At 45.2% G+C, this 27,699-nt stretch overlaps 1 protein-coding gene across 2 annotated transcripts in view; it reads right to left on the bottom strand.

Annotated features, from left to right (window-relative positions):
• The window catches only part of LOC147419065 (uncharacterized), a 182,548-nt gene that overhangs the window by 61,070 nt on the left and 93,779 nt on the right, over positions 1–27,699 (bottom strand). For both annotated transcript variants that reach the window (XM_086506150.1, XM_086506151.1), the window contains exons 10-15: positions 18,684–18,827; positions 18,487–18,585; positions 17,571–17,629; positions 17,357–17,495; positions 17,197–17,277; positions 15,961–16,023 (exon numbers count right to left, since the gene is read on the bottom strand). In XM_086506150.1, the coding sequence (XP_086362276.1) occupies positions 15,961–16,023; positions 17,197–17,277; positions 17,357–17,495; positions 17,571–17,629; positions 18,487–18,585; positions 18,684–18,827 (585 nt within the window). The remainder of the gene's footprint in view (positions 1–15,960; positions 16,024–17,196; positions 17,278–17,356; positions 17,496–17,570; positions 17,630–18,486; positions 18,586–18,683; positions 18,828–27,699) is intronic.

The raw sequence follows: 27,699 nt of genomic DNA, 5'->3' as shown, positions 1-27,699 counted from the left end.
TAACCGACCCTCACCCTATAGCTCGAAAAAACATGGAGGGTACCGTCTCTAAGCAAGCCGAACTGCGATGAGGACCTCCAGTCGCTTGAAGGCCCCCATCCATCTGGGCGCTGCTGACTTGAGAGGTGTAAGCCACTCAACAGGTATTGCCTTTGTAATGCCTTGGCACATGCTCTACACCCCTCTCATGCCCTGTAGCTCTGAAGCTCCTCTGACAAACCTGAGAACTGACGCTGTCATACGTTTTTTGGATGAGCATAAAGTCACTAAGTCATGCCAAACAGCTTGTCCACTAGCCTCAAGTATATATGTGTACATAGCCCTGCAAGTTTTGGAAGTGACCATGTAAAAATCCTTGCACAAAAGTGTGATTTTTCCAAGCCTGAATGCTAATGTTTTAGGTTGTTCGAGACCCCAAAACATAGCTTTCAATAGGTATTGTCAGCAGTGCTTTATAGCTTGTGAATTGGATCGTGCATCATGAGTTATGTGCGTCCGAAGTGCCCAGTATCGACTTAGAAAGTGATTGCGGGTACATGCGACAAGGGTGACTGGGCCAACTTGATGATCTAAAAATGGAAATGCTAGAATTTTTAATTCCTGGAGTTAGTCGAAGTCATGGCCTCCGAGTCCTGCTTTACGGCGTCACATTTGGTGACCGGGGTCATCCGCTATGCCTCCGAGGAAATGGCTCAGTTTGGGGGTGAAACAGAAAATCCAGGTTTGTGCATGAGGAAGTTGGGAGAGTTGAAGAGAGCATGCCATGTGGCACTGGAGTAATCCCACATGTGGGGGGTTAAGAGGAAAAGTGGAGAGTATATATAGTAGGAGAGGACTAGTATTGGGTGTATCACTGGGAGTGGAGTGCTCTCTTGCCTTGCCCATGGGGGCTCGTGGACTTTGGGGGGATGATGGGGCGCCCATTTTCAGTTCACACACCGTGCCCAGGCGCCTGGTCAAAGTTTTGGTCCTCTAGACACTTCCCCTACCTCTTTCCTTGGTCAAAAGGTCACAGACACGCCATTTTTTACCCAAATAAGGCCCAAAATGAACCAATTAAAAGGGGCCTACAAAGAGAATCATGTCGGCTAAGAGGAGAGAAAATCCTTTAGGATAAGAGCCAAAAAAAAACCCCCTTTTTACTAGCGGTAATTCTCTGCAGACCTGCACAACTTCCAGAGAGCTCATTTTTTAGCAAGAAAAAGAACACCTCCATGTTCGAGCGGCCATAACTTCTTCGTTTCTTCTCTATTTTTTCATATGGATACTCTACGAACATCTCTACAAAACGAGATTCATCATGATGTCCTTCGTTTCTCCTGATTTTAAGTGTGTTTCATGCTTGGAGGGTTTTTCATAAATCTCTACAAGTGTTTACCAGGTGTTTTTGGTCTTGCAATAGTTCTTCGTTCCGACGGTGTAGCTCGTGCAAGGCTATAGGGGCATTCGCTTTCCTTCTCGTTTGCACGCTAACATTGTTTTGGTGCCCCCACCGAGGAGCAAGTGCTCCTATTGCTTCAATTCCTATGAAATATGTCTATTCTATAGGTAGTGAATGTAAAAGGGATGTGGGTCCTTACGAACAACTGCCTATGTATGTGCAAATTGTGGATAGCACTTAGGCAGTCGTAATATTGGATTGCAGCCTTTGAACAGTCGTGAAGTTTTGTGAAGCCAAGAAGTGGGGGGCAGGTTACCCAGTGTGAAGTGGATTAGGTACTAGAGCAATCAAACATGCAGGTTACTAGTGTGAGGTGGACATGTAAGTGTTTTTGTGGCAATCAAACATGGCAGGCGAGTTCCCACAGTTTCATGGATTGCCTAATGAGAATGCACAGACTTTTATTGAAAAGTTGGAAGTCAATTTCTTACTGCGAAATATACTAGACCAAGCTATATTGTTGCAATTGCTGCAATATAGTTTACAAGATGAGGCAAAAGTTTGGTTACACAATTATGAGGAGTTGATGCAGGCACAAAATCCAGGGGTAGTTTTGGATTACAATAGTGTGAAGCAGGATTTCCTAGCACAATACAAATCCATTGAAGTACTAGATGAAGTTTGGCATGAAATTTTGGAATACACTTAGAGGGTTAGTCAAAGTGTTGATGATTTTGTCATGCAGTTTACCCGTTTATGGGATAAATGGGCTCAGGCTTTGGAAAATGAGATCCCTCCATCCATGTTAAAGAAGGACCATTTTGTGGCAAACCTAAAAGAAAGCCTAAAGTTCAAAGTCGAGCTAAAAAGACTCGTCACCTTCGAGGAGGCAGTCGCTATTGCTAGAGAGAAAGAATAGAAGGCTCAAAGACTTAATGAATATGGAAAAGCGGTCCATGTGCAAAATAATGGTGGCCAAAAGGAGGAGAATCAGGCAGAGACAACCTGTTCAAAGGGCTGCTAATACCAAACGATTACAAGGAAATATGCAAGACATGATGACCATGATGCAAGAATTGCGACTTAGTGTTCTTGGAGGAGGTGGTCATGGTCGTGGACGTGGTTTTGAGACGCCTTGTCCACGACTCTGCGGTTTTGAGCCGCAGAGGAGGTTCATCCTCACTTGTTATAATTGTGGTGATCTTGGTCATATTAGCACTTATTGTTCAAAGCCAGCAAGGATGGGAGGTGATATGTTTCCACTTCCTCAGCAGATTCCTAACAGGGCTAATGATTATGCATTGGATATACGGGGAGATCAAGGTACTGAACAGGAAAAGCAAGCCTCAACCTCTGGTGATCATGTGGGTATTGTGCGGATTGAAAAGAAAGACGCAGACGTGCTGCCCGTGGACAAAAGAGAGAGGGAAGGCTATGCAGCACCAAGGCCTAGCAGGAAGAAGAAAGAGGGCGAAGATTCCAAAGCCAAGAGGAAGAGAAGACCTCGTAGACGATTTGAAGTGGCAGATTTGCCTTTGGGAGAAGGCAAAACAGCTGACAGTTTAAAGGAAGACCTGATTGGGAGAAAAGTAGATTGCACTTTTGGAGAGTTGATGAATATGGTGCCCAAACTTAAAAGGCAATGGAAGTCGTTAGTGAATCCAAAGAAAGAGCCGAAGCATGGACAAGTCAGAATGTTGGCTATGGGAGAGTTACCCGGCATTTGTCCTGTGGTGCACAAAGGTGTGGGCATGGGAGAAGCCTACATTGATGGAGGTGCTCAAGTTTATGTGATCACACAATCATGTTCGAGAGACTGGGTCTCATGACATGCGGAAGCTCTGGGTTTGGGATTCGACTAGCAAAACCATGCTAAAGTGAAATGTTTGGGAATGATCAAGAATTTGGAAGTCGAAGTCTTTAACATGAAGGTTATAGTAAACTTTCATGTTATGCCAACTGGTCTGGAGCCTTTTCTCTCATTCTGGGACGACCTTGGTTGAGAGCTGTTGGTGCCGTGTAAGATTGAAGCAAGGGCACAATCGGTGTGCATGGCAAGAAGGGTGAAAAGAGAGTGTTTGATATGACTACCAAACAACCTATGGCACTTGAAGATGTGAGTGAGCATGATGAATCCGAAACTACCAGCGATGATAGTGCACTCCTTCGAGTTCCAGTGAAGAGGGTGAATTGTTATTTTTGTTGTTGGACGAGGAACATAGAAAAATTAGTGAAGTGCTGCAATTATCAAGGAATATAAATGCTTCAAGCCGCTTAGAGCAACTGGAATAGTTGATGCAACCTAAGCAGGAATTGACAATGAAGAAAGAGTTAATTCAAAATATATTAAGTACTGATTTGACATAAGGAGAAAGAAGGAAGTACTTAGCAATGTTGGACAGGTTTCCAAATCTTTTTTATCACTTCATAGCAGGAAATAAGGAGTTTTGTTGGGAATCCTATGAAGATCGAGCTAGTTGAAGGGGCAAAGCCAATACGACAAAAATTAAGAAGGATGGGTAAGGAGCAGATGAGTGCGTTAAAGGAAGAAGTGGATAAACTATTGGATGCAAGGTTCATTATGTCAGTTGATAATCCTGAATGGGTGAGCCCTGTAGTGGTCACTGTGAAGAAAGATGGGCACTGGAGAGTTTGTGTTGATTACAAGCCATTGAATGTAGTGACCAAGAAAGATCCTTACCCTTTGCCTTTCATTGATCAACTTCTAGATGTAGTGGCTGGTTTTGAAAGATATAGTGTCTGTGATGGTTATTGATGATATTTTCAGCTTATCTTTGCTCCTGAAGACCGGAAAAAGACTACTTTTATCACGCCATGGGATTGTTTCTGCTTTTGCTGCCTTCCTTTTGGGTTGACAAATGGGCCTGGAGCTTTTAAAAGGAAAGTGGATTGGGTCCTTACCTTGTTTCTTGGGAAGTCTGTCAAAGGGTTCAAAGATGATTTTTGTGTATACAGTTCAAGGAAAGAGCATGTTCAAAAGCTTGAAATGACTTTTGCAAGATATGATGAATGCGGGGTCAATCCTAAGAAATGTCATTTGGCACAACCACGGGTGAAGCTTCTTCGGCATGTGATTTCAGAAAATGGGATTGAAGCAGATCCAGAGAAAGTGGATAGCTTTGTTGTTACTATCATCTCCAAAAGATACCAGACAGTTGGCCACTTTCATACAAAATGTTAAGTATCTATTTCGTTTCATACCTTTGGCATCACAGCTATTGTATCCATTGCTGCAAACAATTAAAAATGATCCCTTGGAATGGTCTCGTGATTATGATGATGTTTTTGACAAAGTTAAAGAGGTTTTGAGTACATTACCTATTATGCAAGCTCCTGACTGGGAAAAAGAGTTTTATGTTAACCCAATAGTGAGAGAGGATGCCATTGTTGCAAAAAGGAAAAAAATGAAGCATGTTCATTATGCTAGCATAGTGAAGACTCCTCATGAAAGAGATTTTTTTGAAATTGAATTGGATCACCAGTATGGTTTATGCTTGCAGGCGATTCAGACACTACTTGCTGCAAAAGTCATTCACCTTTCTTACCAGTTATTCATTGCTTCCCCAACTATTCAATAATTCAAATCTATCAAAAACAGTGATGAGATAGGTTATTGAGCTCCAGGAGTTTCAATTCACCTTTTTGGTGGAGGAGAGTACTCGAGCTACCCTGGCAGATTTACTCACTTATAAGGACACTCCTGTTTTGATTAAAGAAGAGGTGGTGCGGAAGAAGAAAGTCGCGACTCTTGCCAACTCTGATGCTTCACTGTTATACTTCAATGGTTCTTATCGAAGAAGTCATGATGCTGCTTCAAGAGGCATTGCCATATATGATACACAAGGAAAGCTTGTAAGGAAGCAGGGGTTAAAACTTGCTGCAAAGAGCAACAATGAAACAGAATACATGGCTCTTGAAGGTGATTTGCACATTTGCTTACAGTTGGGGATTAAACGCTTGCAGATCAAAAGAGATGCCTTGTTGGTTGTAAAGCAAGTATTGGGAGTATGGAGGAATAAGAAGCCTAAACTGAAGAATTTATGCTTCAAAGTGAAAGTGTTGCTCAAAAATTTTGAGCATGGAGTTTGCAACATATTGAAAGGTCTCAAAATGAGGACGCTCATGATGCTACCCAAGAAATGATCACTTGTGTGTTTGTGATAAAGGCAGATACTCCTTTATATCATGGGAGAGAAATGTTATCAAAGGAGGTGGATTTTCTTTTGACATGTGTTCTACCTGGAGGTTTAGCATCTCCCAAAAAGTATGCGTTCGTAAGGAAAGACAGGAAATACAAAATGCTTGATGATGTGCTGTACATGAAAGGAAGTGATTTGGTTTTGCGTCGTGTGCCTTGGAAAGAAGAGATTTACAAGATTTTGGAAGAAAATCATGAAGGATCTTGTGGAGGCCATTTTGCCATCAAGATCATGTTGCATAAAATTTACCAAGAAGGCTATGTATGGCCAAGCATTGAGCGGGATGTTAATCATTGCTGCAAGTCATTTTTGCCTTTCAGAAGATGGAAAAGAGAATTTTGAAACCCAAATTGCGACAAACAATTCTACCTTTGGTGTGTTCGAAAAATGGGGTCTTGATGCTATTGGACCCTTACCTGACTAGTAAAAGAAATGCTTACATTTTGATAGCAGTGGATTACTTGTCACGATGGGCAAAAGCCAAAGCTGTCAAACAGATTACCAGTAAGGAGATGGGAAAATTTGTTTACGAGCATATATGCTGCAAATTTGGTGTACCCCTAGAGCTACTTCTTGATAGAGGACCAAGATTTAGAGGAGAGCTGTTTGATTTCTTATGCGAGAAGCTCAACATACATCATAGGTACAGTTCTCCTTATTATCCACAATGCAATGGTCTCAATGAGAGATTTTATGGAGATTTGGTAAAGATCTTAACAAAGATGACCCAGACACATAGAAAGAATTGGGATTCAGAGTTGCCGTGTGCATTATGGGCCTACAGAACTGCTATTAAAACAAGCACAAGATTTTCTCCTTACCACTTAGTTTATGCCAAGGAAGCTTTATTTCCAATTGAAGTGGAAATTCCTGCACCCAGGAACCGTGTGAAGCTGTAGTCGAAGAACTCCCAACGTCTGCAAATGTCAAAGCTACTCAAACCTCTAGGAACTATTGCAAAAGGAGAAATTTGCACCAAAAAAGGCGGCCTCATATGGGGCTGTCCCTCTCGAGCCACACGGCTCGTAGCGAAAGCACTACCAAGAGATTGCCTCGCGGCGGCAGACGCGTGTCCAGTCCCCTGCGTCTGAGGAGTGGAGAAGGGGTCGGGAGATGAGACTGTGGGTCCCTCTAGGGAGAGGAGAGACGGGAGGCGAGGGTGGAGGTGTGGAAGGGGGAGGAGGCGGGGAGGGGGAGGGGGAGCGGCAGCGTCCGAGGGAGGAGGAGGTGGAGGTGGATGTGGAGGAACTGAAGTGGTCGGGGACATAGAGAGGCTTTCCTTCGACTCTGGTGCCTTGGGCCTTTCTTCACCATGGTTCAGGGTGTGCTGAGATGGCACTACCATCCACCTGTGTGGCCTTTCCCTCCTCCCATCTCCTGATTTAGCCTCATTGTACATATGTTGCCCTTTAATTGGAAAAGTCTCCCCCCTATGATTTTTGTAGCCCTCTCTAGTAGAGGTGTTGGTAGCCCTATGTGCAGTTTCATTAACTAATAGAAGGATCTTTTTCTAGGGGAAAAAAAAGCAACAAGAGTAATAAAAAGTGAGGAGTCTATTTCTTTCTCGTATGTTACTTCTTCTTCCTTTTCCCTTCCCTCACTCCCTGCTAGCTCTCTCCACCTTTGAAGGTGTTTGAGGTCTTGGGATTGAGGCCGGGGATATATTAATGCTGTCGCAAGTTAATTAAGCGAATAATTTTGGTGTATGAAGTCTACCATCTTCATTGCACCAACGAGGTCTCAAGAAACACAAGCTTGTATTGTACCAAGTCTCTCTTTATGGGAGAGTCTATAATACAAAAGCCTTTTGGAGGGGGACCGACTCCACATAAATCCAGTTCTCAATTGTTGTCAATTTGTCTAATCCTTTCTCTCTCTCTTTTACAAGTATTGTTCATGCCATAATGAGGTGTAATGTTCATCTTTGTACCTTTAATCATTTACTCTTCTTATGCTCTTTAAGAATTCTCTTAAAGGAAATGCTTAGTATTGTTGTTTCAATTTCCGCTATAGTCAATGTTATAGCCATATTCCATTAGAGGAGGTAGTCATTCTATTGTGCACGGGACTAAGTTAGCAGCTTGGGAGAGGTTATGTATGACCTTGAGAATTTCAGATGTTTGGCAGCATGCAGCCTGCCTATCTCCATGTAGAAGCATTTCCCTAAACATTTGTACCTGTGCCCGAAGGTCTTCAATGATGTCTGACTTTATCTTCAAAGCTTGTTGTAGCGCGAAAATTGTAGCATCCCGATACGAGATGGCACTTTCGGCCACCTTCAGAGATCCCGCCATAGCTGCGTATATGGCAGAGTAGTGCTAGTGCGTGGCAGCTAACTGTTTAGCTCCAAGCTCTATGGTGGCGATAGCATTCCTGGAGTCTTGCAATACTTTCTCCGAAAGGTGTAACAGAGAAGTAGAGTCAGCCACCCCTGATGATGGTACTGGAGGAGTCCCAAGTGGCACAAGTGGCTCGCTATGAGGAGACACTACTAGTCGAGTAGGAGCTGAACGGGATCTGAGATGGTAGTTGCAAGTGGAGTCAGATGCGTATGGGTGAATATTGGGGAAGAAGGTAGAAGAATCTCCGAGGGAGAAGCCGCTGATTTCTCATGATAATCGGGAGTCGACACTGGTGGCGTACAGAGAGGGGCGGAAGACAGAGACCGCCGCGGGGGGGGGGAATTGGGGGGAGAGGGGACGAATTGGGAGAGGAGAGGGGGGAGGCGAATTTGGAGGGGAGAGGAGGGTGGAACGAATTGGGAGAGGGAGAGGGGGGCGAATTTGGGGTTAGAGGGAGGGGGACGAATTGGGAGGGGAGGGTTGGGACGAATTGGGAGAGGGAGAGGGGGGCGAATTTGGGGTTAGAGGGAGGGGGACGAATTGGGAGGGGAGGGTTGGGACGAATTGGGAGAGGAGAGAGGGGTCCGAATAGGGAGAGGGAGAGGGGGATTTCCATAAAACATTTGTTGGCATAAAACGTTTGCTGGCCCATTCCTGGAGCTCCAGGATGATACATGAGAGGTGGATTGCAGTCACAGGAGGACTTTGACTTTGAACTGTCTTTGCAGCATCATCTGTGCTCTCAAAATTCACTAAACAGAAGCACTTTGATTTGCCATCGGCATCCCTCATAATAACTGCACTGCTAATGGGACAAAAGGTTTCAAAGATGCTCCTAAATTCTTCATCTGACATAGACTCTGCAATATTCTTCACATAGACATTATTGAATTTTGAGCCTCGTCAAGTCTCTTTCCTGTTTCTAAGAAAAGGGCCCACATAAACTGGTCTGTCATTGAATCGCCATCTAGGCAGATTCCGCTTGTTCAAACTGGCGGAATAGTTGCAGACTGTTTACTCAGAGGAGTACTAGCACTTGATTTTGGAGCCATTTACCAGAGGCAACAGTGGCCTCTTGAGATGGATTGAAGCAAGTGGAAGAGGCGGCTTGTTTGCTCACACAGGCACAGAGAGCTGCTCTTGGTCTCAGCCTCCCTGGTGGTCCAATTTGTTCATCTCCAGTCCCACAAACCAGTAGGTAGTGCCAAGAGCCAACCTACCTCTCTTCTATCAGATATTGATGGTGCTTTCATGGAAGCAGTAGAGGACTTGCAAAAGATAAAGATACCAGAGAAAGATTTAATCGAAAGAGAGAAGCCTACAGCAGAGTCTATCTTGAAGAACACCTTTCAGCAAGTGTCACTGTACGACATGCTTTGACTTGATACAAATTTTAGAAGTGACACCTTGTCCATCATCCAGCCTCTGTACCCTGGTGCAGGGCCTAGTGGCGGGCACCTACCTGTGCAGCCCTTGGAGTCCTACATGATTTCTTCTCCAGCTGCTCCTCTCACCGACTACAAACGTCCTCGTCTCACTGTGTCTATTCTTGGGCATAAATTCTCAGGTGTCATTGTGGATGGTGGATCTGGGATCAATCTGATGCCAGAATTTACCATGTTGGCCTTAGGTCTCCAGCCTACCCGCCTTGCTCCATTCACTGTTACACTGGTGGACTAGAGGACAGTCTACCCTGTGGGCATAGTAGAGAAGGTGCCTCTGATGGTACAAGACTTCACATTTAGCTTGGATTTTGTGGTGGTCAGTCTTCCTCAGGTGGAGGGAGGATTCCCTTTGCTTATTGGTAGACCATGGTTGCGGCATATTAAAGCACTTCATGATTGGGGAAACGACGCCATGTGGATACATACTACTGGCTCCCCTATGCAACCAATTCGGCTTGAAGGAGGGATGGATCCAGTGGTTCATCACAGCTCATTGTCAATATAGTCCAACCCCGACCCTTAGCAACCCATCCCACCTGACTGGGTCTGACGAAGACCTGCTGCAGTGGTTGGAAGCTACCACCTCGATGCCATGCTATGTCGTCTCTATTCAAGACTTACCTGTACTGGTAACACTCTCTCTCCCAGCTCCTCAGGCAGACACCAATGTCCCAAGTCCTACAGTAGAGAGTGTACCAGTCGAAGAAGTAAGTGTGTTAGTCTTTGATTCTCATGATTCAAATGTTCCTCTGATGGAAGCCGTCGGCCTCGGGGAGACTATTACACATCACCGAAGGGGGAAGAAATCTCCTCTGCATGAACTCGCCAATGATTTCCCCCTTCCTCTAACATCTCCAAGGTCGGACGCCCCGCCTCCTCAAAAGCACACTGTTATATCTGTGTGTGAAGATTAACCCTTCGAGGAGCTTCCACCAGGATGGTTACGAAAAGAGTATGTGGAGTTTTCAATCGATCAAACACCAGCACATGATGTCTCGAAGCTCTAAGAGGCAGCTCGCTTCTCAACTTCTGAAGTACCCTCCACAGGTACATCTTCTGACCCGGTGAAAAAAGTCAACATGGGCGACCCTGACAACCCTCAACACGTCCTCTTAGCAGCTTGGTTATGGGAGCATCCCGCATTACTTGATCAGTTAGTTTCTTTTATACACTCTTTTAAGAATGTTTTTGCTTGGTCCTACAAGGATTTGGAAGGGATCCCACCAGAATTGGGTCTCCACACTATTCCTCTGGTAGAAGGGGCTAAGCCTGTCAGAGGCAGAGCTTACAAGATCAACCCCAAGTATGCAGAGGCTGTCAAGTCAGAGCTCGAAAAAATGCTAGAGGTAGGGATCATTGTACCTGCGGAGCACTTTGAGTGGTTATCACCCATGGTGATAGCGCCTAAGAAGTCGTCCAATAAAATCCGGGTGTGCGTAGATTACCGCGCTCTGAACAAGGTAACTATCCCAGATGGTTTTCCCACACCTTTCACTGAACGTGTGCTCGAAGATGTAGCAGGGCATGTATTGTATAGTTTCAAGGATGGGTTCAGTGGATACAATCAGTTGGGCATCCATCCAGGTGATCAGCTTAAAACGGCCTTTGTGACTCCCTGGGGTATTTTTATCTACACTAGAATGTCTTTTGGGTTGAAAAACGCTCCACCTTATTTCAATCGGGCGGTATATCTCATCTTTTGTCCTCTGCTTACAGATCATCATCGCATCTTCATGGACGATTTTTCGACCTTCTCAGGTGCTCAATGTTCAACCCCAGTAGAAAATCTAGAGGAACACCTCGCTCAGCTCTCTGCTGTCTTCCTCAAGTGCAGAGAGGCACGTCTAAAGCTAAACCCTAACAAATGTCATTTTTTGGTCACTGAGGGCACACTTCTAGGGCATGTGGTGTCTGCTAAAGGTTTAGCGCTTGTCCTTGAGAAGTGGCAATCTTAAAATTACCACCTCCCATCAACCCAAAAGGGGTGCAGAGCTTTGTAGGCCACACAGGCTATCATCACAGGTTTATACGCATGTATGCACAAGTGGCTCAACCTCTAACCCGCCTAACCAGTGCTACTATTCCCTTTCAATGATCAAATGCAGAGACCGAAGCTTTTGCATACCTAAAAGAACACCTCACTGAAGCGCCTATCCTAGTAGCTCCCGATTGGTCTCTCCAGATTGGTCTCTCCCTTTTCATGTGCATACTGATGCCAGTCAAGTGGCTGTGGGTGCTGTGCTGACTTAGCCTAGTAAGGAGTACAACTTGGATCGCCCTGTTCACTATGCAAGTCACCTACTCACCAACGCAGAACGCAACTATAGCACCACAGAAAGGGAATGTTTAGCTATTGTGTATGCTCTGCAGCTACACAGTGCAAGGCAAAGTAGGCGAAGCTAGATAAACCCAACTAGCTTCAAGATTTGTACCTCACAGAGAGTGAGACTTCAGTTGAGGTCCCCCCGTGATCGCCAAAGTGAGAGCACCTGTAGCGTAGATAGTGTGTCGTGCTCTCTACAGTGGGTGCTCCTCAGTGCAATGTGCGTGACAATCTCACTCAAAACAGTGACAATCTCACTCAAAACAGATGAAACAAGGAACGATAGACAACAACTGAGCTCGCAGCGACACAACAACAGCAGCAGACCACAACAAATGACTCGACTATCTCAAAGAACTGATACAGACTCTGGCGTGGGAGCACACTTAGCTCCAACCCAGGACTCTTAGGTACAATGGGGTGTCGAGGCTCAAATGTGCAGGGATGGTGAAGACGTGCTGTGTGTCTAGACTCTAGACTCTCGACGACGACGCTGGACCAGATGTAAAAAGAGAGTGATCAATGACCAAACCACTACTACTCATATACACAACCATAAAGAGCCACCAACGCCTCATAAATGTCAGCCATCTAAGTCTATCCCAAAACTGAGTGGTGGTGACCTGGCTACGATGTCCACTAGACCACCGTCCGTATCCTGCCACATGTCACTGTCTAGCCCAGAGAGTCCGTCCAATGTGAACCAGACCAGACCAACTGCACTAATTGTATGTCCTATGAAAGTGACACTGTAGCCCTGCTACAAGTAGAGACACCATAGGTTACAAAGTGCTGTTTTTAGAGGATGAGAGTTGTGGACATCTGTGGAACGGCCTCTATCATCGATCCTGACCTAGCAGATCTTGAGCCAAGACACTGGCGGCTTTGGGCTTGGGAGAGCCGCCCTCTGTACGTGTATAGTGGGACCCAGGAGAGTGGTTCTAGCGGGATCCTTTCGCTTCAGCCGATCACCCAGGGGTTCCTTTTTTCCAGTACACAGCTTGTTTGGGGCGACACGTATTGACAGCACAAAGAGAGGCTCGCTCAGCTACAACATTTCAATGGTAGGAGGAGCGTCTCATAGCTTAGTTCTTCATAGGTCTTTGGGAGCGGTTGTGGGACAGTAGACAATCGAGGAGAGTAACTATGTTTCACTGGCTGGTAGCACACATGGCTACAACAGTTAAGAGTTGGTTGGTGCACAGCGGCTTTTGAGCAACATGTGCAGCATGTGTCCATCCTGTGGAGAGACAGAGACATTGTTTATGGGATTGCCCCATGGCACAGCAGGTTTGGGTTCGGGTTCTCCAGCTGATGCTAGCCCTCTCTATAGCCCAGCAGTACACTTGGGGTGTTGCAGCTTGGTCCACTCTCACGAGCCCAGCACTCCACTTTGAGTTGGCTTCCACCAGCATGATGATAGTGATCGAGGAGGGTCGACCTACTCCGCAGCATACCACAGAGCTCATCCCTAAAGAGTGGTGTTGGGAACTCATCTGCGCCTAACACTCTGGTTAATTTGGCGGGCTCGCTGCTTCCGCAGCTTCGAGGCTTGGGTTGTTCCACCCGCAAAGAATATTCGGGACATTTGGCTGGAGCTGATACACACACTCATGAGTCAGTTTGAGAGACTTCGGGACAGCTCTGACCGCATGCGGGAGTGCTGAGAGGCTTTCCTAGAAGTATGGCACCCAAGGCCTTTCTTCACCATGATTCAAGGTGTGCCAGTGTAGCTTTTTCCTCTCATCTCGTGATCTAGCCCTCATTGTACATACTTTTTCTCACTGGGAGAGTTTCCCCAGGTTTTCTGTTGTAGCCCTCTCTCGTAGAGGTGGTTTGTAGCCTTCGGGCAGTTATTATTAACTAATGGAAGGATCTCTTTTCTTGCAAAAAAAAAAAAGTTGACCTTAGTATAAGAAGCCTAGGATGTCCCAAAAATGACCAAGAATTTTATTTTCATCATGAGAGACAAGCATGCGTTTTTCTAAATCCAGTTGAAAGCATTGTTTGGCAAAAGAATTGTTTGATCTAAGGAAAACTTTTTGATCACTATTAAAAGTTATCCTTCGAAAAGAAAGCTACTCATAGAGCACTTTCTTGCCACATGGAACTCGCAGCTAAAGAGGAAATAGCGCGCGTAGCAGAGAATAAGTTATGGTTAGCAACACTTGTATTTCGTGGTGAGTGAGTATCTCAACGGGTAGCAACAAGGAAAGTTTTGATTGCCGGCTTCGCCGTTAACGAATAAGAAGACCTTTGCAAAGGCTTTGTTGGTTAGACAAAGAAAGTCCGTGGGTGGTGAAAAACTCATGATATTGGATATTTCTTTTTGTTAAGAGATAGGACTGTTTTCATTAGACCTTGTTTGAGAAAGTATTGTTTGGGAGATGTTTGAAGGTCTGTATGAACGAAACCCTGACCAAAAGTAATGAAGAAACTTTGATTGTATATGTAAAACATTGTGGTAGTAATTAAATAACAAGAGGAACGAGTGAGTGCAATGTGGAAAGTGGGAGATTAGTATCCAAATAGGACTATGTTCACCGAACGGTGGACCTGATCAGTTGGGTACTTTTCACAAGTCTAACTGTTAGTTAATGATAAGTCTCATACCATATCTAAGATTTTATGGATGGTAGTCGGGCCTCTTAAACGGGGTTAAAAAGACGTTTAAAGATCCTAGTATGTTAAGAGTTTAATCTAGTGAAATAGGATTTAGCTCTCATTATAACCTTTGAGCTATCGACCTGGATCGTGGTGTAGGACCCTTGTATCCACGATTGTGAAGCATAGAAGCCTCCCTCCCCTTCTATTTCTCTTATCCTTGCTTCTTTGAATTTGGGTAAGGTGTTGTCAATGGAGCTTAAGAATAAAGGAAGGCCAGCTATCAAGTCCCCCTAATCTCTGTGTTGGGAATCTTACACTTCTTGACACTTTAGTGATGCCAGCATTGATGTACGAGTCCGAGGCATGGGCGGTAGGCCTAGCTGCACACTGGTGGGAGATAGATAGAGCGACCGTATGTACTCATGATGGCACATATGATATGCAACAAACCTTTAGTGTCTAATAATATTGTTTGAGTTGAATTTGTTGCAATACCCATGATGATGGATGCCCTGCTCCAGACCATATACCTTGTAGACAAATTCAAAGAAGGGTCACATGACCTCCTGCACGTGACTGCTTATCATATAGAGATTTCAAGGCTTCCAAACAATTGGCTGAGACTCGGATAGAGGATCTTGGTATGCCCAGATAACACTGTGATCTTTCCTGCAGGGACGAGATGGACCACCTCCGACCATCCAACAAGTATGATAGGGATGCACCACCCGTCTATCTCACATGATGAGAGGAACATAGTCTTAATACAGGACCTCTGACAGCTATACATACAAGAGACATGGATATCACCTAGGCAGCCCTGTGCCCCAAAGATGATATACTACAGAGAGCGATTCATGAGCATTTTGGAGGATAGATACATAGAGAGACCTAGATATATGGAGGGCTTCTTATCACATGGGCCCGGGGTGGCAATTGGCCAGCTTAAGGTTTCGCCATATCCCCTTGAGATAGAGACTTGCAGAGCATTTCGAATCACTAGAGAGGAGGATATACAGACTACGCAGAGATGATTGTGAGCAAGGGGGAGAGAGGGAGGATGAGAAACACTATGGATGTAGCTGCAGGGCCTACACTGCCATCAAATAGTATACCCCACCTAGCACTCCCTTAGAGTCGGCAGACCAGAGTGTGTGATGGAGGTGTCTACTAGAGATTCAGCGACACACAGAGATCTCTTTCAAGAAAAAATGGTACCAGGGTGGGGGAGGTCAAACACGTAAAACCGGATTCTTTCAAAGATCCACCTCACCTTTGGAACCCACATAGTAGGGAGTTACCTCCAGAGAGTAGAGACACTTAGAGCGAGTAGGAGAAGAGAGCACTTGGATTTTAGACACCTTGTCTCTACCAGCAAGGATGAGACGCCAGTTCCAACAGGAGACTATAAAGCGCCTGGCTAGCTTAAATCAATCCTAGGCATATTCTTCAAGGAGCTGCTGACACCCCCATCTTTGATGTATACCATACTACACCACTCATTGTATACCCCAATCCCTGTTTTAGCAGTTAGCTTTAGCTATAGTCTTTACTTTCAATTCAGCTTTTCCTTTCTTTGGGATAGCAAAGTTCTTGCATGTGTCAAGTGTCTGAAATTACAAAACAAAGAAACTGCACATACCTGCTGATGGATACTTTCATGCTGATTAAACCGGAGATTGACATTGATGAGATGCTGGACAACCTGCATCATGTAGATAATAAAAGTACATTTTGCCTATTCAGACTTAAATGACTTAGGGAATTGGTGCAGTGAAGCAGCAGTCTAGAAAGGCACACACCATTGAGGTATAAATAGCTATGTCAAGCAATAGATAGCTGTAGCTTTTAAAAAAACAAATCCATATTGACCAATTGTAGTAATCTTCCTCTGAGGAAGGACCCTCTGAAAGTTGGACTGAAAAGATTTCATCCATCTACAGAACCCAGAAAGTACATGAACAAGAAATGACCATCTTCATGCTAAACCCTTAGGATACAGCTAGGCTGAACCTAAGAATTTGTCCAAGGTCTTGTTTCTTGAGTGATATACAGTGGGGAATGTAGCAAGAAAAGTATGCCGTGCTCTCTATTGTGGGTGCTCCTCAGTGCAGTATGCAAGAAATCTCACTCGTCACATAGAAATGAACACTATAGAGCAATGGAACAAAGAAAAATTGTACTCAAATGACACAACAGCAGACTCCAAACCCAATGGAAGCTTTATTATACTCAGTGAACAATACATACTGTGGCTGGAAGCACGCTCAGCTCCAAGCCTAGGACTCACGGGTACAATGGGGTGCCAAGGCTCCAACTGTGAAGAGAGAGTGCAGATGTGCAAGTGCTAGACTGAACGTAAGACTCTAATAGACTCAATGACCCATACGACGTCTCTGACTCATAAAACCAACTGAGCATATATACAACAATAGAGAGCAACCAATGGCTAACACAAATATCTCTGACTGTCCAGCTATGCCTATCTCCGAACTGTGATGGCGGTGATTGGCCATGATGTCCTCTAGACCACCACTCCCTGTGTCTGCCATGTGTCAATGCCCAGGAGAGAGTCCACCCTGTGTGAAACCAAGAGAATTGTAGCTGCTTGTCCAGTGCAAGTGACATTGTAGCCCTGCTACAATGAATGTGCCTTTTCAAGTTCCATAGATTAGCTAACAAACAATCCTTCAAAACTCCAAATTATCGTTTTGTGCTGCGCATTGTGCTATGCCCAACATCACTTAGGTCCGTACATGAGTTTCAAAACTAGCATTTGTGCCTAATAAGCATGATCTTTTGTGTAAAACAAACACAGAATTCTGCTTCATTTCATCAAAAAACAGTTACAGCTTAATATGTACAATATCTTTACGACCTCTTTAGCTAGATCCTTGTCAGCAGCCCGGTTTTGAGTTCCATACAGTAGCCCAGAAATAATAACTAGTTCATTGGCAGCCTGCACAGTTGGTGAAGCTTAAAAAGACGTATAAAACTTATCTTGGAAAGCTCTTATCTAGCAATTTACAGAGTAGAACCTGTGTGGAAGTTGCAGCTGAACTCAATACTTGCCCCAAGACTAGTGGTAGCCAAGCATGAGGAGAAGTGTGCCAGCCTAGAATGTGTGCTGATTCCACCAGCAATTTAGCAATGCACATATTATCGTCCCCCACTGCACTGAAAGATTTGGTGTCAGATATAGCAATGGATCATCGCATATAAAAACATTGATGAACTGGTATAAGACAAGACCTGCACAGTGCAGGAACTATCAATTGTAGATAGGCATCTACTTGCTGCTCTGCCATGACCTGTAAATTTAACTCTATGAAAAAAGGTATTATGAAAGAAGCTTGATAAAATAAACATAGCTTCAAAGTAGCAATTGGAAAATTTCCAGTAATCTTTTATGCTGTCCTAGTGCTCTTGCTACTGGGTTATCAACCGACATCAAATTCCACTATTGTTGCCACCCTTTCCAAAGGAAGATCATAAGTGACCTCTTCGCAAAAGCAATGTTTGAAATAAATACATCATGGCCAACAAGTATCAAGTTTGCAACCGAGGGTCTCGCCATGATGTTCCTGGGTTCAAACTTGTCCTTAAAAAGAATTGCAAGGGGTGATCAATGATGGGAACCAAAGGGTCAGTGAGAGCCTGAAACACATTTAGTTATTGAACTGAAGGCATATCATGTGGAAACTATGATGGCATTGGATCTATAAAAAGGCTTGAGATGACAAAGTGTAACATGCTTCCACTTAATGCAATGTGTTTCTCAGAGTCCAATTGGCCCATAGACCCTGATAGGATATTGGGGAAAACGTGGAGACTAATATGCATTCCTTTGCTATCCAAAGTCTCGATTTCATGAAAATGGGGGAGAGGGAGGCTCTCCATTGTGCAGACACCAAAGCCATATGGATTTTCTTCGAGAGTTATAGACCACTAGTAATTCTTCTCGACTAATGGAATAATCTATTTGCTCTCTGTAAAGAGAACAGCAAAAACATCTCAGAAAAAGTGAAACAAACATGTTAAACCTACGTTAGCTTAATCATCATGAAACATGACTTTTAAATAGTACTAAATCACATTTTCAGCACGTTTTTCCTTGAAACAGAAAATAGATATTGAATTGCTGTCCCTAAGAGTCATACTATCTTACCAGTAACGCAAGAAGCAACCTTGCTGCACCACACCTTGTTGTCTCTGACCATTCTTGCAGATTATCCTTGATAGGCCTTATCAATTGCTCTAAGAAGGCCTAGAAGATTCAAAAAAGTTATCAAATGAATATAGTACATTTTGCAAGCGGGCATGCTTAAAAGCAAGACATCTCAACGACAGAATTTTGAGGTTAACCTGCACCAGCATACAGCAACCTCTTCCAGGTCTTCCCTTGAATGGAGCCGGGAGAAGTACTTGATACTCCAACTCAGGGTCTCCAGCACTATGAGAGCTTCCTTTCAATTCAAGGGCATTTCTATCTTGAGCACCATCAATCATCTACACATACCGTGTCAATGAATTCCCTCAACAAGGAGCATCTTGAGGACTCCAACATAACAATCCCTCTTTATATATGAAAAACATAGATACAAGGAAGGAACCCTTCTTGGAAGAAATGCAAAGCAGATATTATATTTACTTTAGAAGAGTACAGGAAACGCCCTAGATTACCTAGAAAGGACACTGCAGGATACAGATTCATTGTAATAATTCATAAGAAAATATAATAATTAGCTCTATCATGCATAATATTGACTAAATACTGAGACATACCCACTAATACCATCAATGCTCAATATTGACTAAATACTGCGACATACCCCCACTAATACTATCAATGCTCAATATTGGGAGTATAATTGGGTATCAATGTTAACAAACCTCTCCCTCTCTGTCTCTCGTTTCATATCACTCTCCTCAAAGAAAACCCCAGTCCACTGAAGACTAGATTGATGAGAGCTTATGCAGCCTTGAGAGGATTGGACAAGATGTGTTCGCAGGTTCAGTTTCAGGAACCACGAACAAGATGTGGCTTTTTGACACTCAAGTGGCTTCAGCTATGCTTTATGGGGTTCAGATTTGGGGACAGATTTGGGGACTCTCACTGGACCACCATGGCAGATCTGGTAGCACTGATGGATGGAGATGTATGGAGAGGCCTCTAGTCTCTATGATCTCTCAGCTGATTCGGGCTAAGTGTAGCAAGCTACAGTGTCACTTTCACAGGACACACAGTTAGTACAGTTGGTCTGGTCTGGTTCACAGTGGACGGACTCTCTGGGCTGGGCAGCGACACGTGGCAAGGATATGACGGTGGTTCTAGTGGACATCGTGGCCAGGTCACCACCACCACTCAGTCCCGAGATAGACTTAGATGGATGACATTTATGAGCCGTTGGTGGCTCTTTATGGTGGGACATGAGTAGTAGCTGTTGGGTCATAGAGATCATCTTCTTCATATATGGTCCAACGTCATCGTCTAGAGTAGCGAGTCTATACACACAGCACGTCTGCACCATCCCTGCACATCTGAGCCTCGACACCCCCATTGTACCCGTGAGTTCTGGGCTGGAGCTAAGTGTGCTGCCACGCCAAAGTTTGTATCAGTTCTTTGAGATAGTCAAGTCCATATGTTTTGTTGCGTCTCTGTGTTGATAGCTGTTCTCTATTGTTTCTTTTGTTTTCATTCTATTTTGAGTGAGATGTCACGCACATTGCACTGAGGAGCACCCACTGTAGAGAGCACGACACACTATCCGCGCTACACTAAGGCCTCAGTACCACATGAGATTATTCGATCCAAGCTAGCTGCTCCCGCTCTCGTAGTCGAGGCCCTTACTATATCAGTTTCCTTCATGCATAATTTATGGGACCTCCCCAGAGACAGATATGCCCGGCTAGCCATTGAGTCATCCCGACAGCTAGTGCTACAGGGGGACACAACATGCTGGTATGGACAAATGACATCATGGTTTGAGTCACATGGCTTCAGCATGGATAGACTGCCTCCATTCCAGTACTCCTTGGATGCACCCTCCCTATCTCACATGGACAGAGATCACTAGACTTATACATGATGATTTGATTCAGCATGAATAGACTGCATCCATTCCAATACTCCTTCAATGCACCCTCCCTATCTCTCACACAAATAGACATCACTAGACTTATACATCACGACTTGATGCCAAAAGCACATGGATACAGCCAATACAAGAGTTGGGCACAAAAATGGCTTTCTCTAGAGAGCATCTTCTCCAACTAACAGAGGATAGATATGTGATCAGACCGTCTTATATGGACATTCATTTATCCTATGGAACACGATGTGCTATTGGTCAGATGCGCACATCGTCGCATCAGCTAGAGATTGACTGGCAGATTTTGCAGAGTACCAGCAAACGCCAGGATATGCCAATTGTGTCATATACAGCCAGAGACAAAGTTACATCACATTTATCATTGTCCGGTATACTATGAGATACGAGGCCGCTTTCACTGTCTATTCAAAGAGGGCTTTGGACCATTGGCTAGAGTCATGAGATATCAGGATCAGAGATGCCTCCGCTTGTTTTTGCTAGAGCTGCACAAACACAAGGAGAGTCTCTTGAGGAGGCCACGCAGTGGGAGACATTCACAGAGGGAGATCACTGACTTCTTTTTTTGAGCAGGGATTGAGCAGCGAGATGAGCATGCTTCACAGCAGACTTCAGAGCCCACCTATACCAGAGGTATATTAGTGGACAGAGCCAGTAAGCTCAGGAGATCTGGACCCCCACGTCTACGAGGGCAACCACGACATCGACCGAGGCTCCATCAGAGGATCAGGACTATTCTAGCACAATATGAGAGACGCCTAGTACCACTATTTACAGAGGCCGACGTCGACAAAGCTCTTAAGCGACCAATGCAATACTTTCTCGAACAACGTCTGATGTCAGGCATCTTCGGGCATTGATGAGGATTATGATGATTTTAGTCTGATGATTTCAGTCTCACTTTACTTCATTTATATTTTTGTACCCAGACATTGGATTAGATCCACAAGGATTGTATTAGTTTGGTCTCATAGGTCATTTTGGCCTGAGATGTAGGTCGCGTTGCTAGGGTTTTTGTCACACGACCAGGCAGGGCGAGCTTGATCTCTTTGCAGGTGGGTCTGCCCTCGCTGCTCAGCCGTGCTGCTCCCCCTCTATATCCTGCGCCCCCCGCTGCCTTGCATGTTCGCCTCCAGGTTTTGTAGTTGGCCACAGCACGTTTTTCGCCGCAGAAATCGTAGAGGCAGGGTTTCGCTACAGCATAGAAAGCAAAGAAACAATACGCAACCTCACTCACTTATGTTTTCCAGCTTAATCCGTGACTGGGGGCTGGGAATTGACAATACTCTTGCTCGAGTAAGCTGTTGTTCTTGTAGGAAATCCCACTAAGTCCCCATTGATTGACATCCCCGGATTGCATCGGTTCTAGCACCATTCATAAAGAGCGAACAACAATAAAGCAGCTCTCATCACCAGGCCCATGCGCACACGGTGCCTAAGGATGGACGAACCAATCGACGTTAAAGATGACAGCATTTATGAAACCCCGCCTAAATCGAAAGCGACATTTAGGCGGAGGTTTTTCGAGAGATCACACTATCACCAGGTTCTGTGAGAGCAGAGAAATTTTCTAGAGTCAAAGATGACTTGATGTATGAGAAGGTACAAGTGATGATTAAGGCAGAGTTGAGCCTCTTAAGGGGTGACATTGAAAAAGAGATGTATGTAAATGCAGAAACTTACAAAAAAGCTATGTATGCATATATGAGGAAAGAATTGGACATAGAGATGCTAGTAAGTGTGACGAGATGTACACATCATTGAAGGCCGAAATGCAGACGATTGTGAGGGCAGTTCCTCAATCACCACCAGAGCGGCAACTAGCTCTGCTCTAACAATCTCATGAGGTACTGAGGCCTTGGCTCTAATCATCTTGGAATCATAGATACCAAGGGCTTCTCCATCCCTTTCCGATGTTTCCATCCATTAGTGCTGCTAGATTTTCCGTGACAACCAATTGAGAGGCCCCAAATTTGCACCCCACACATCATAGGTGAGGTCACCAAACTATCAAAAAGCCAAAGTTTGGTTCGAGGTTCTTGAATCTAAACCTGCGAACACATCCTCTCAAGTCTGCCCAAGGCCGCATAGGCTCTGGTCAATCTAGTCTTTGCTGCTTTTCTCAAGGAAAAAACTGGCCCACTGAAAACTACCCCGAGAAAAGTATATGCATCTGTATACTCCACAATCTCCTACCCATAGGTAAATGTAGGAGCAGACCTCGTGACTCACTGCGGTGTGGTGTTAAACACCATAACCTTGGTTTTACCAAGGTTGACAAACAATCCACTATCCTTCGCAATTACATGTAGGGCATACAAATGGCGCTATATTCCCTCTAGGGAGTTGGAAATCAGCACAATATCATTAGCATATAACAGAAGTGGGATCCATGTCCATGCTAGCTGCGCTCCTCTGTCCCCCAGTCTCGTAATGTAATCAGAGGCCTCATCTACATACATACCAAACAAAGTAGGAAATAGCGGGCATCCCTGCTTCACTCCAATAGTGGAGTGAACCAAGGTAGTGCAAACCTGCCCCCCAACTGATCAATATAAAGCCATAATCCTCCACATGAGCTCTATGGATACCCCCATGACTGACGGTTGCCACATCATGCTAACTCTGGGTACTGTATCAAAAGCTTTGCGGAAGTCCAAGTCCACAAAGCTACAATATATATGTTTCCAATGTGACCTTCCCTCCTCAACAATGGCTCGTAGAGTCGGGATGTTATCAAGGGTAGATAAACCCCTCCTGAAACCTACCTGTCTTCTTGCTCGTATACCTTGTCTCTCTGCCCAACTGCTCATTTGCCGCTCGACAATGGATGCATATAACCATGCTAATGTGTGACCGATTATAATAGTGCGGTAGTTTCCAGGCTCCATAGGGTCTCTTGTTTTTAGGATAGGCACGATAGTAGACAAACTCCAAGTCTCAGGCAGGCCCTCACACATAGCACGGTTGAACATCATAGCTACGACATACTAAACACCAAAAGGCAATGCATGACTGTCTATGAGTGATGAGTCCCAGAGAAACCTCTCTCTGTAGTCAGGTTCTCGAATATCTACACTCCTCATCGTACCAATTGTTCTAGGGAATAGTCCCAGAAAGGCATCTCTCCTCGAGCTGTGTAAGTGGATAGACCTCCCTAGCCGCATCCCATAGAGTCTCTGTCAGAATATGGGTGAGCTCCACCAAAGGTCGCCCCGATCCTTTGTGCATAGGCATCTATAAATCCCATCCATGTAAACAGAGTCCGTCTCCGAAGTGAAAGTATACCTTGTAGGGCTCCTGCTCCTGTGCTCTGAGCTGGGGTGAAGTGGAAGGAGATGTCCAACGTCTATAAATCCCATCCATGTAAATAGAGTCCGTCTCCAAAGTGAAAATATATCTTGTAGAACCTCCTGCTCCTCTCCTCTGAGTTGTGGTGAAGTGGAAGGATATGTCTAATGTCAAAAGGGCATGGTCCACTTCTACCCCAATGTGTCGGGGTCCAACTGTGAAGTCCTCACTATGGGAAAGAAAGCTCGGTGTGGCCATAATATAATACACGGTGCTAGCGCCGTGACGATGTGGGAAGCAAGTAAACCCGGTGGCTAGTGGGAATCTCTGTAAGCCATTAAGTATGGCTAACCCATGTGCGGTGCCCATATCTAGCAAGTGTCTCCCATACTCTCTACATTCGGTATCCTGTGAGCTTTTGTCTAGCCCCATGTCTATGGTGTCAAGCTCTCTCAACATCTCCTCCGAGGTATCATACAAGATTGTCTGATGGTTGCCCGTTCGGGCATTCAAGTCCCCGAGGAGAATGATATCCCCATCCCTAGAGAACTCCCATATGTCATCATCAAGCACAGAGAAAGGAGACTCTCCTCTAGGTGACACATAGGTTGATGTACTTGGAGCAAAGTAGCATATGGCAATATAGAGAAATTTGCTTGTGTCAGCCTTCAATCTGACCCACATGTACCTGGCATGATCGTCTCTCCAAACAATATGTGCAAGCGACTGCAAATCTTGCCTGAAAAGAACTGCAAACCCCGCCCTCCCCCCAATCCTCTACTCCCATGCTCAGATCTCGCATCTACTCGATGAGCCGTCTCCCATCTGTATCCAGTCACATGCTGCATCATCATCTGACCTGCAGCCTAGTGAGTCTTTGAATAGAATACAATATCTTTGTCTCTGAAATTGTCCTCAAAGGCACCGACATCAAGCTTGAGATACCCATTGTAGTTCCACATCGCTATTTTAAGTTTGGTCCCGTAGGACTCCGATCGTCATGTGGAGCATCGCTCCACAATGACCACCTTCCCTTCTCTATAGAAGTTCCTTTTTCCCTTGCCACCCTAATCTCTGGCATAACTTCTTGCATGTGTGCAAGCTGTGATAGAGTGAGATCATCGCCAAGGAACATGCCGATCTTCTTTAATGTTGGCCTTTTCTTCAAAAACTCTTTCTTCAACTCAATAGTGGGAAAGCGCAAAATTAGAGCACGTTCCTCTCTCCAACACCTCCAGTTCTTGTACCGACTCTCCATGCCTTTGTGTGCGTTGAATTATCTATTCCCATCAACTCCGTGAGCTCCTTTACTTCTTCTTCAACTTTATCTCGATCTTTTAGATCGGTAACTCTCACTTGTACAACACACGAGCGTCTCCGTTGTTCCCCCTAGTGTCATGTTGGTGATTGTTGGTGTGGGGGTTGATGCCTCCTTCCCTTTTCCTTTCTTGGCGACCTCTATCCACTTCTTCGCTTCATCCATCTTCTTCTGCATCTTGGTGATCACCTCAACCCATGTAGACGTCTTTGCTTCATGTTGCTTCTCATCCTCTTTGATTGCCTGCACTTGACCCTTGATGACTTTCAGCTCTTCGATCACTGAGGGCTGAATTTCTTTTTCTTCAAGTTCCCCTCTTGTTTTAACTTCATCCAGCTCCTTCTTAAGCCCTTATGTACTCTTTCTCCACTTTCCAGTGTTCCTCTTTGCTAGCCTGCTTTTGGAGGAAAACTGTCTTTTACTCCCTCCAACCTTCATCTCCACTTGACACTCCTTCATCCCTTTTTCCATCTCTTTGAGCCGTTCGTGTGTGAGCATGAAAGTCACCTTCAACGTCCTGGGGGGCGTTCTGTTGTGTAGAGAAGCCACCATCTTGCGCGATTGGGGGGGGCGGAGGAGAAAGAGAGACAGAGAGAACCTTAGTGTGCCGAGTTTCTCTGCGCATACTGCAGTTGCCTCGACGAGGGCTACCTTTGCCTCGCGTGAACTGCCCCCCTACCTCATATGATTTAGTTACTTGCTTGAGTAAATTGCCTTACTTGCAGAATCGCTAATTCCTTTGCTCGTGTAAAGTATCTACTGCCCTGTGGGTATCCATAATTGGCAGTAAATGCGTTCCTGCTGGGTTCAACGCTGATGCTTCTTGAACACACAGAGAGAGAGAGAGAGAGAGAGAGAGAGAGAGAGAGAGAGAGAGAGAGAGAGAGAAATGAAATGAAATGAAATGAAATGAAATGTTATATTAACGTCTTCAAAAGGCCATAATGACCTATGAGACCCGAAAGTTACAAAGTGGTGGATCTGGTACAAAGTCAGAGTAACAAAATAACCTAACATCAGTACAAAACAAAGATATATACTATGGGGTCCTAAGTTGATCGATGTGAACCAAGCAAAAGACTAAGCAAAAAATGCGCGGCTTGTTGGGATAGCTGAATCACAAGAGATCTAGCATCCGTCGTTGGCGAATCTCATCAATTTCCTCCATGGTTAGTAGTATGACCGGGCGTCGTGCATGCCTGGCCAGCGTGCTCCGAATTTTCTGTCGTAGCCTCCGTCGATGCTGTGTAGTTCTTCGCAGTCGCGGGCGCCTGGATTTCCCTAGTTCAATCGCTCGGTCAATCAGTGTGCCTCTAGTGTGAGACGAGGGGGGGCTCTACTGTGGGAGTGGCTCTTGCGGCTGTCCCGTGTCTGCTCTAAAGAAGTCTGTGATCCGTCTTTGAGACTGGCTAGCCTCGCCATTCATCAGGCTATCTCTGTGTCTGCGCAGCTCGAGCAAGAACAAACCCAGGCATCTCTGATCTTCGTATCCCATGACTCTTGAGAGTGGTCCAAAACCCTCTCTGAACAAGCAATGGAAGCGGCCTCGTATCTCGTAGTAGACGAGGCACCGGCATGTATAGTGTAGCTCTGTCTCAGGTTCCATGTTACACAAGGGGCATGTCCTGTCCTCTGCTGGTACTCCCCTGTATCTCCCAGTCTCAATCCACAACTGGTGAGAAGATGTGCGTAACTCGCCAATAGTACATCGTATCCCATGAGACAAGTGGGTATCCATGTATCTGGGTCTCGCCACAAAACCATCTTCCATAAGCTGGAGAAGGTGGTCTTTGTAAAAAGCCATCTTTGTGCCCAATTCCTCTGCTGGTTGTATCCATGCCCTTCTGGTGTCTAGCTGGGTCAGGTCTTGGCGTATGAGCTTGGTGATCTCTGACAGTGTAAGAGTGAGAGATGGTGCATCCAATGAGTAATGGAATGGTGGCAGCCGGTCATGCTGAACCCATGTGCGTGAAACCATGATGTCATCACCCCATACCAGCATGTTGTATCTCCTTGTATGGCTAACTGTCGAGAGGATTCAAGTGCTATGCCAGCATATCTGTCTCTAGGAAGTTCCCATGTGCGGTTTATGAAGGAGACTGATCTGGTGAGCGCCTCCACCACAAGTGGGGAGGCCGCTAGCTCTGCTCGGATAATGGCCCGTGGTACTGATGCCTTGGCTCTAATGAGCCGCGAGATCATAGAGACGAGAGGTTTCTCCATGTTCCCCCATCCGTCTAAGCGACCTGTCCTCCCGTGGTGATCCAGTGAAGGTCCCCATATCTCGGTTCCATAGAACAATGCTGAAGCCACCAAGGTGTCAAAGAGCCAGAGCTTTCGTCCGGGGCTCCTGAAACTGAACCTGCGAACACATCCTCTCCAATCTGCCCAATGCTGCGTGGGCTCTAGTAATCTGGTTTCTGTTGCTCTTCTGAGTGAGAATGTAGGTCCGCTAAAAACCACTCCAAGGTAAGTGTAAGCGCCTGTGTACTCCACAGTCTCCTGGCCGTATGTGAGTGTAGGTGCTGACCTCCTGATCCACTGTGGGGTGGTATTAAACACCATAACCTTGGTTTTACCCAAGTTGACAGACAAACCACTTTCGTGGGCAAACGTATGCAGAGTATCCAATTGACGTTGCATTCCCTCTGGGGATTCGGAG

This window comes from Adiantum capillus-veneris, chromosome 29, assembly GCF_014529385.1.
Source record: "Adiantum capillus-veneris isolate H3 chromosome 29, ASM1452938v2, whole genome shotgun sequence".
Classification (NCBI taxonomy): Eukaryota; Viridiplantae; Streptophyta; class Polypodiopsida; order Polypodiales; family Pteridaceae; genus Adiantum; species Adiantum capillus-veneris.
The sequence above is the reverse complement of the archived record's forward strand: the minus strand, read 5'-3'. Positions and strand labels throughout refer to the sequence as shown.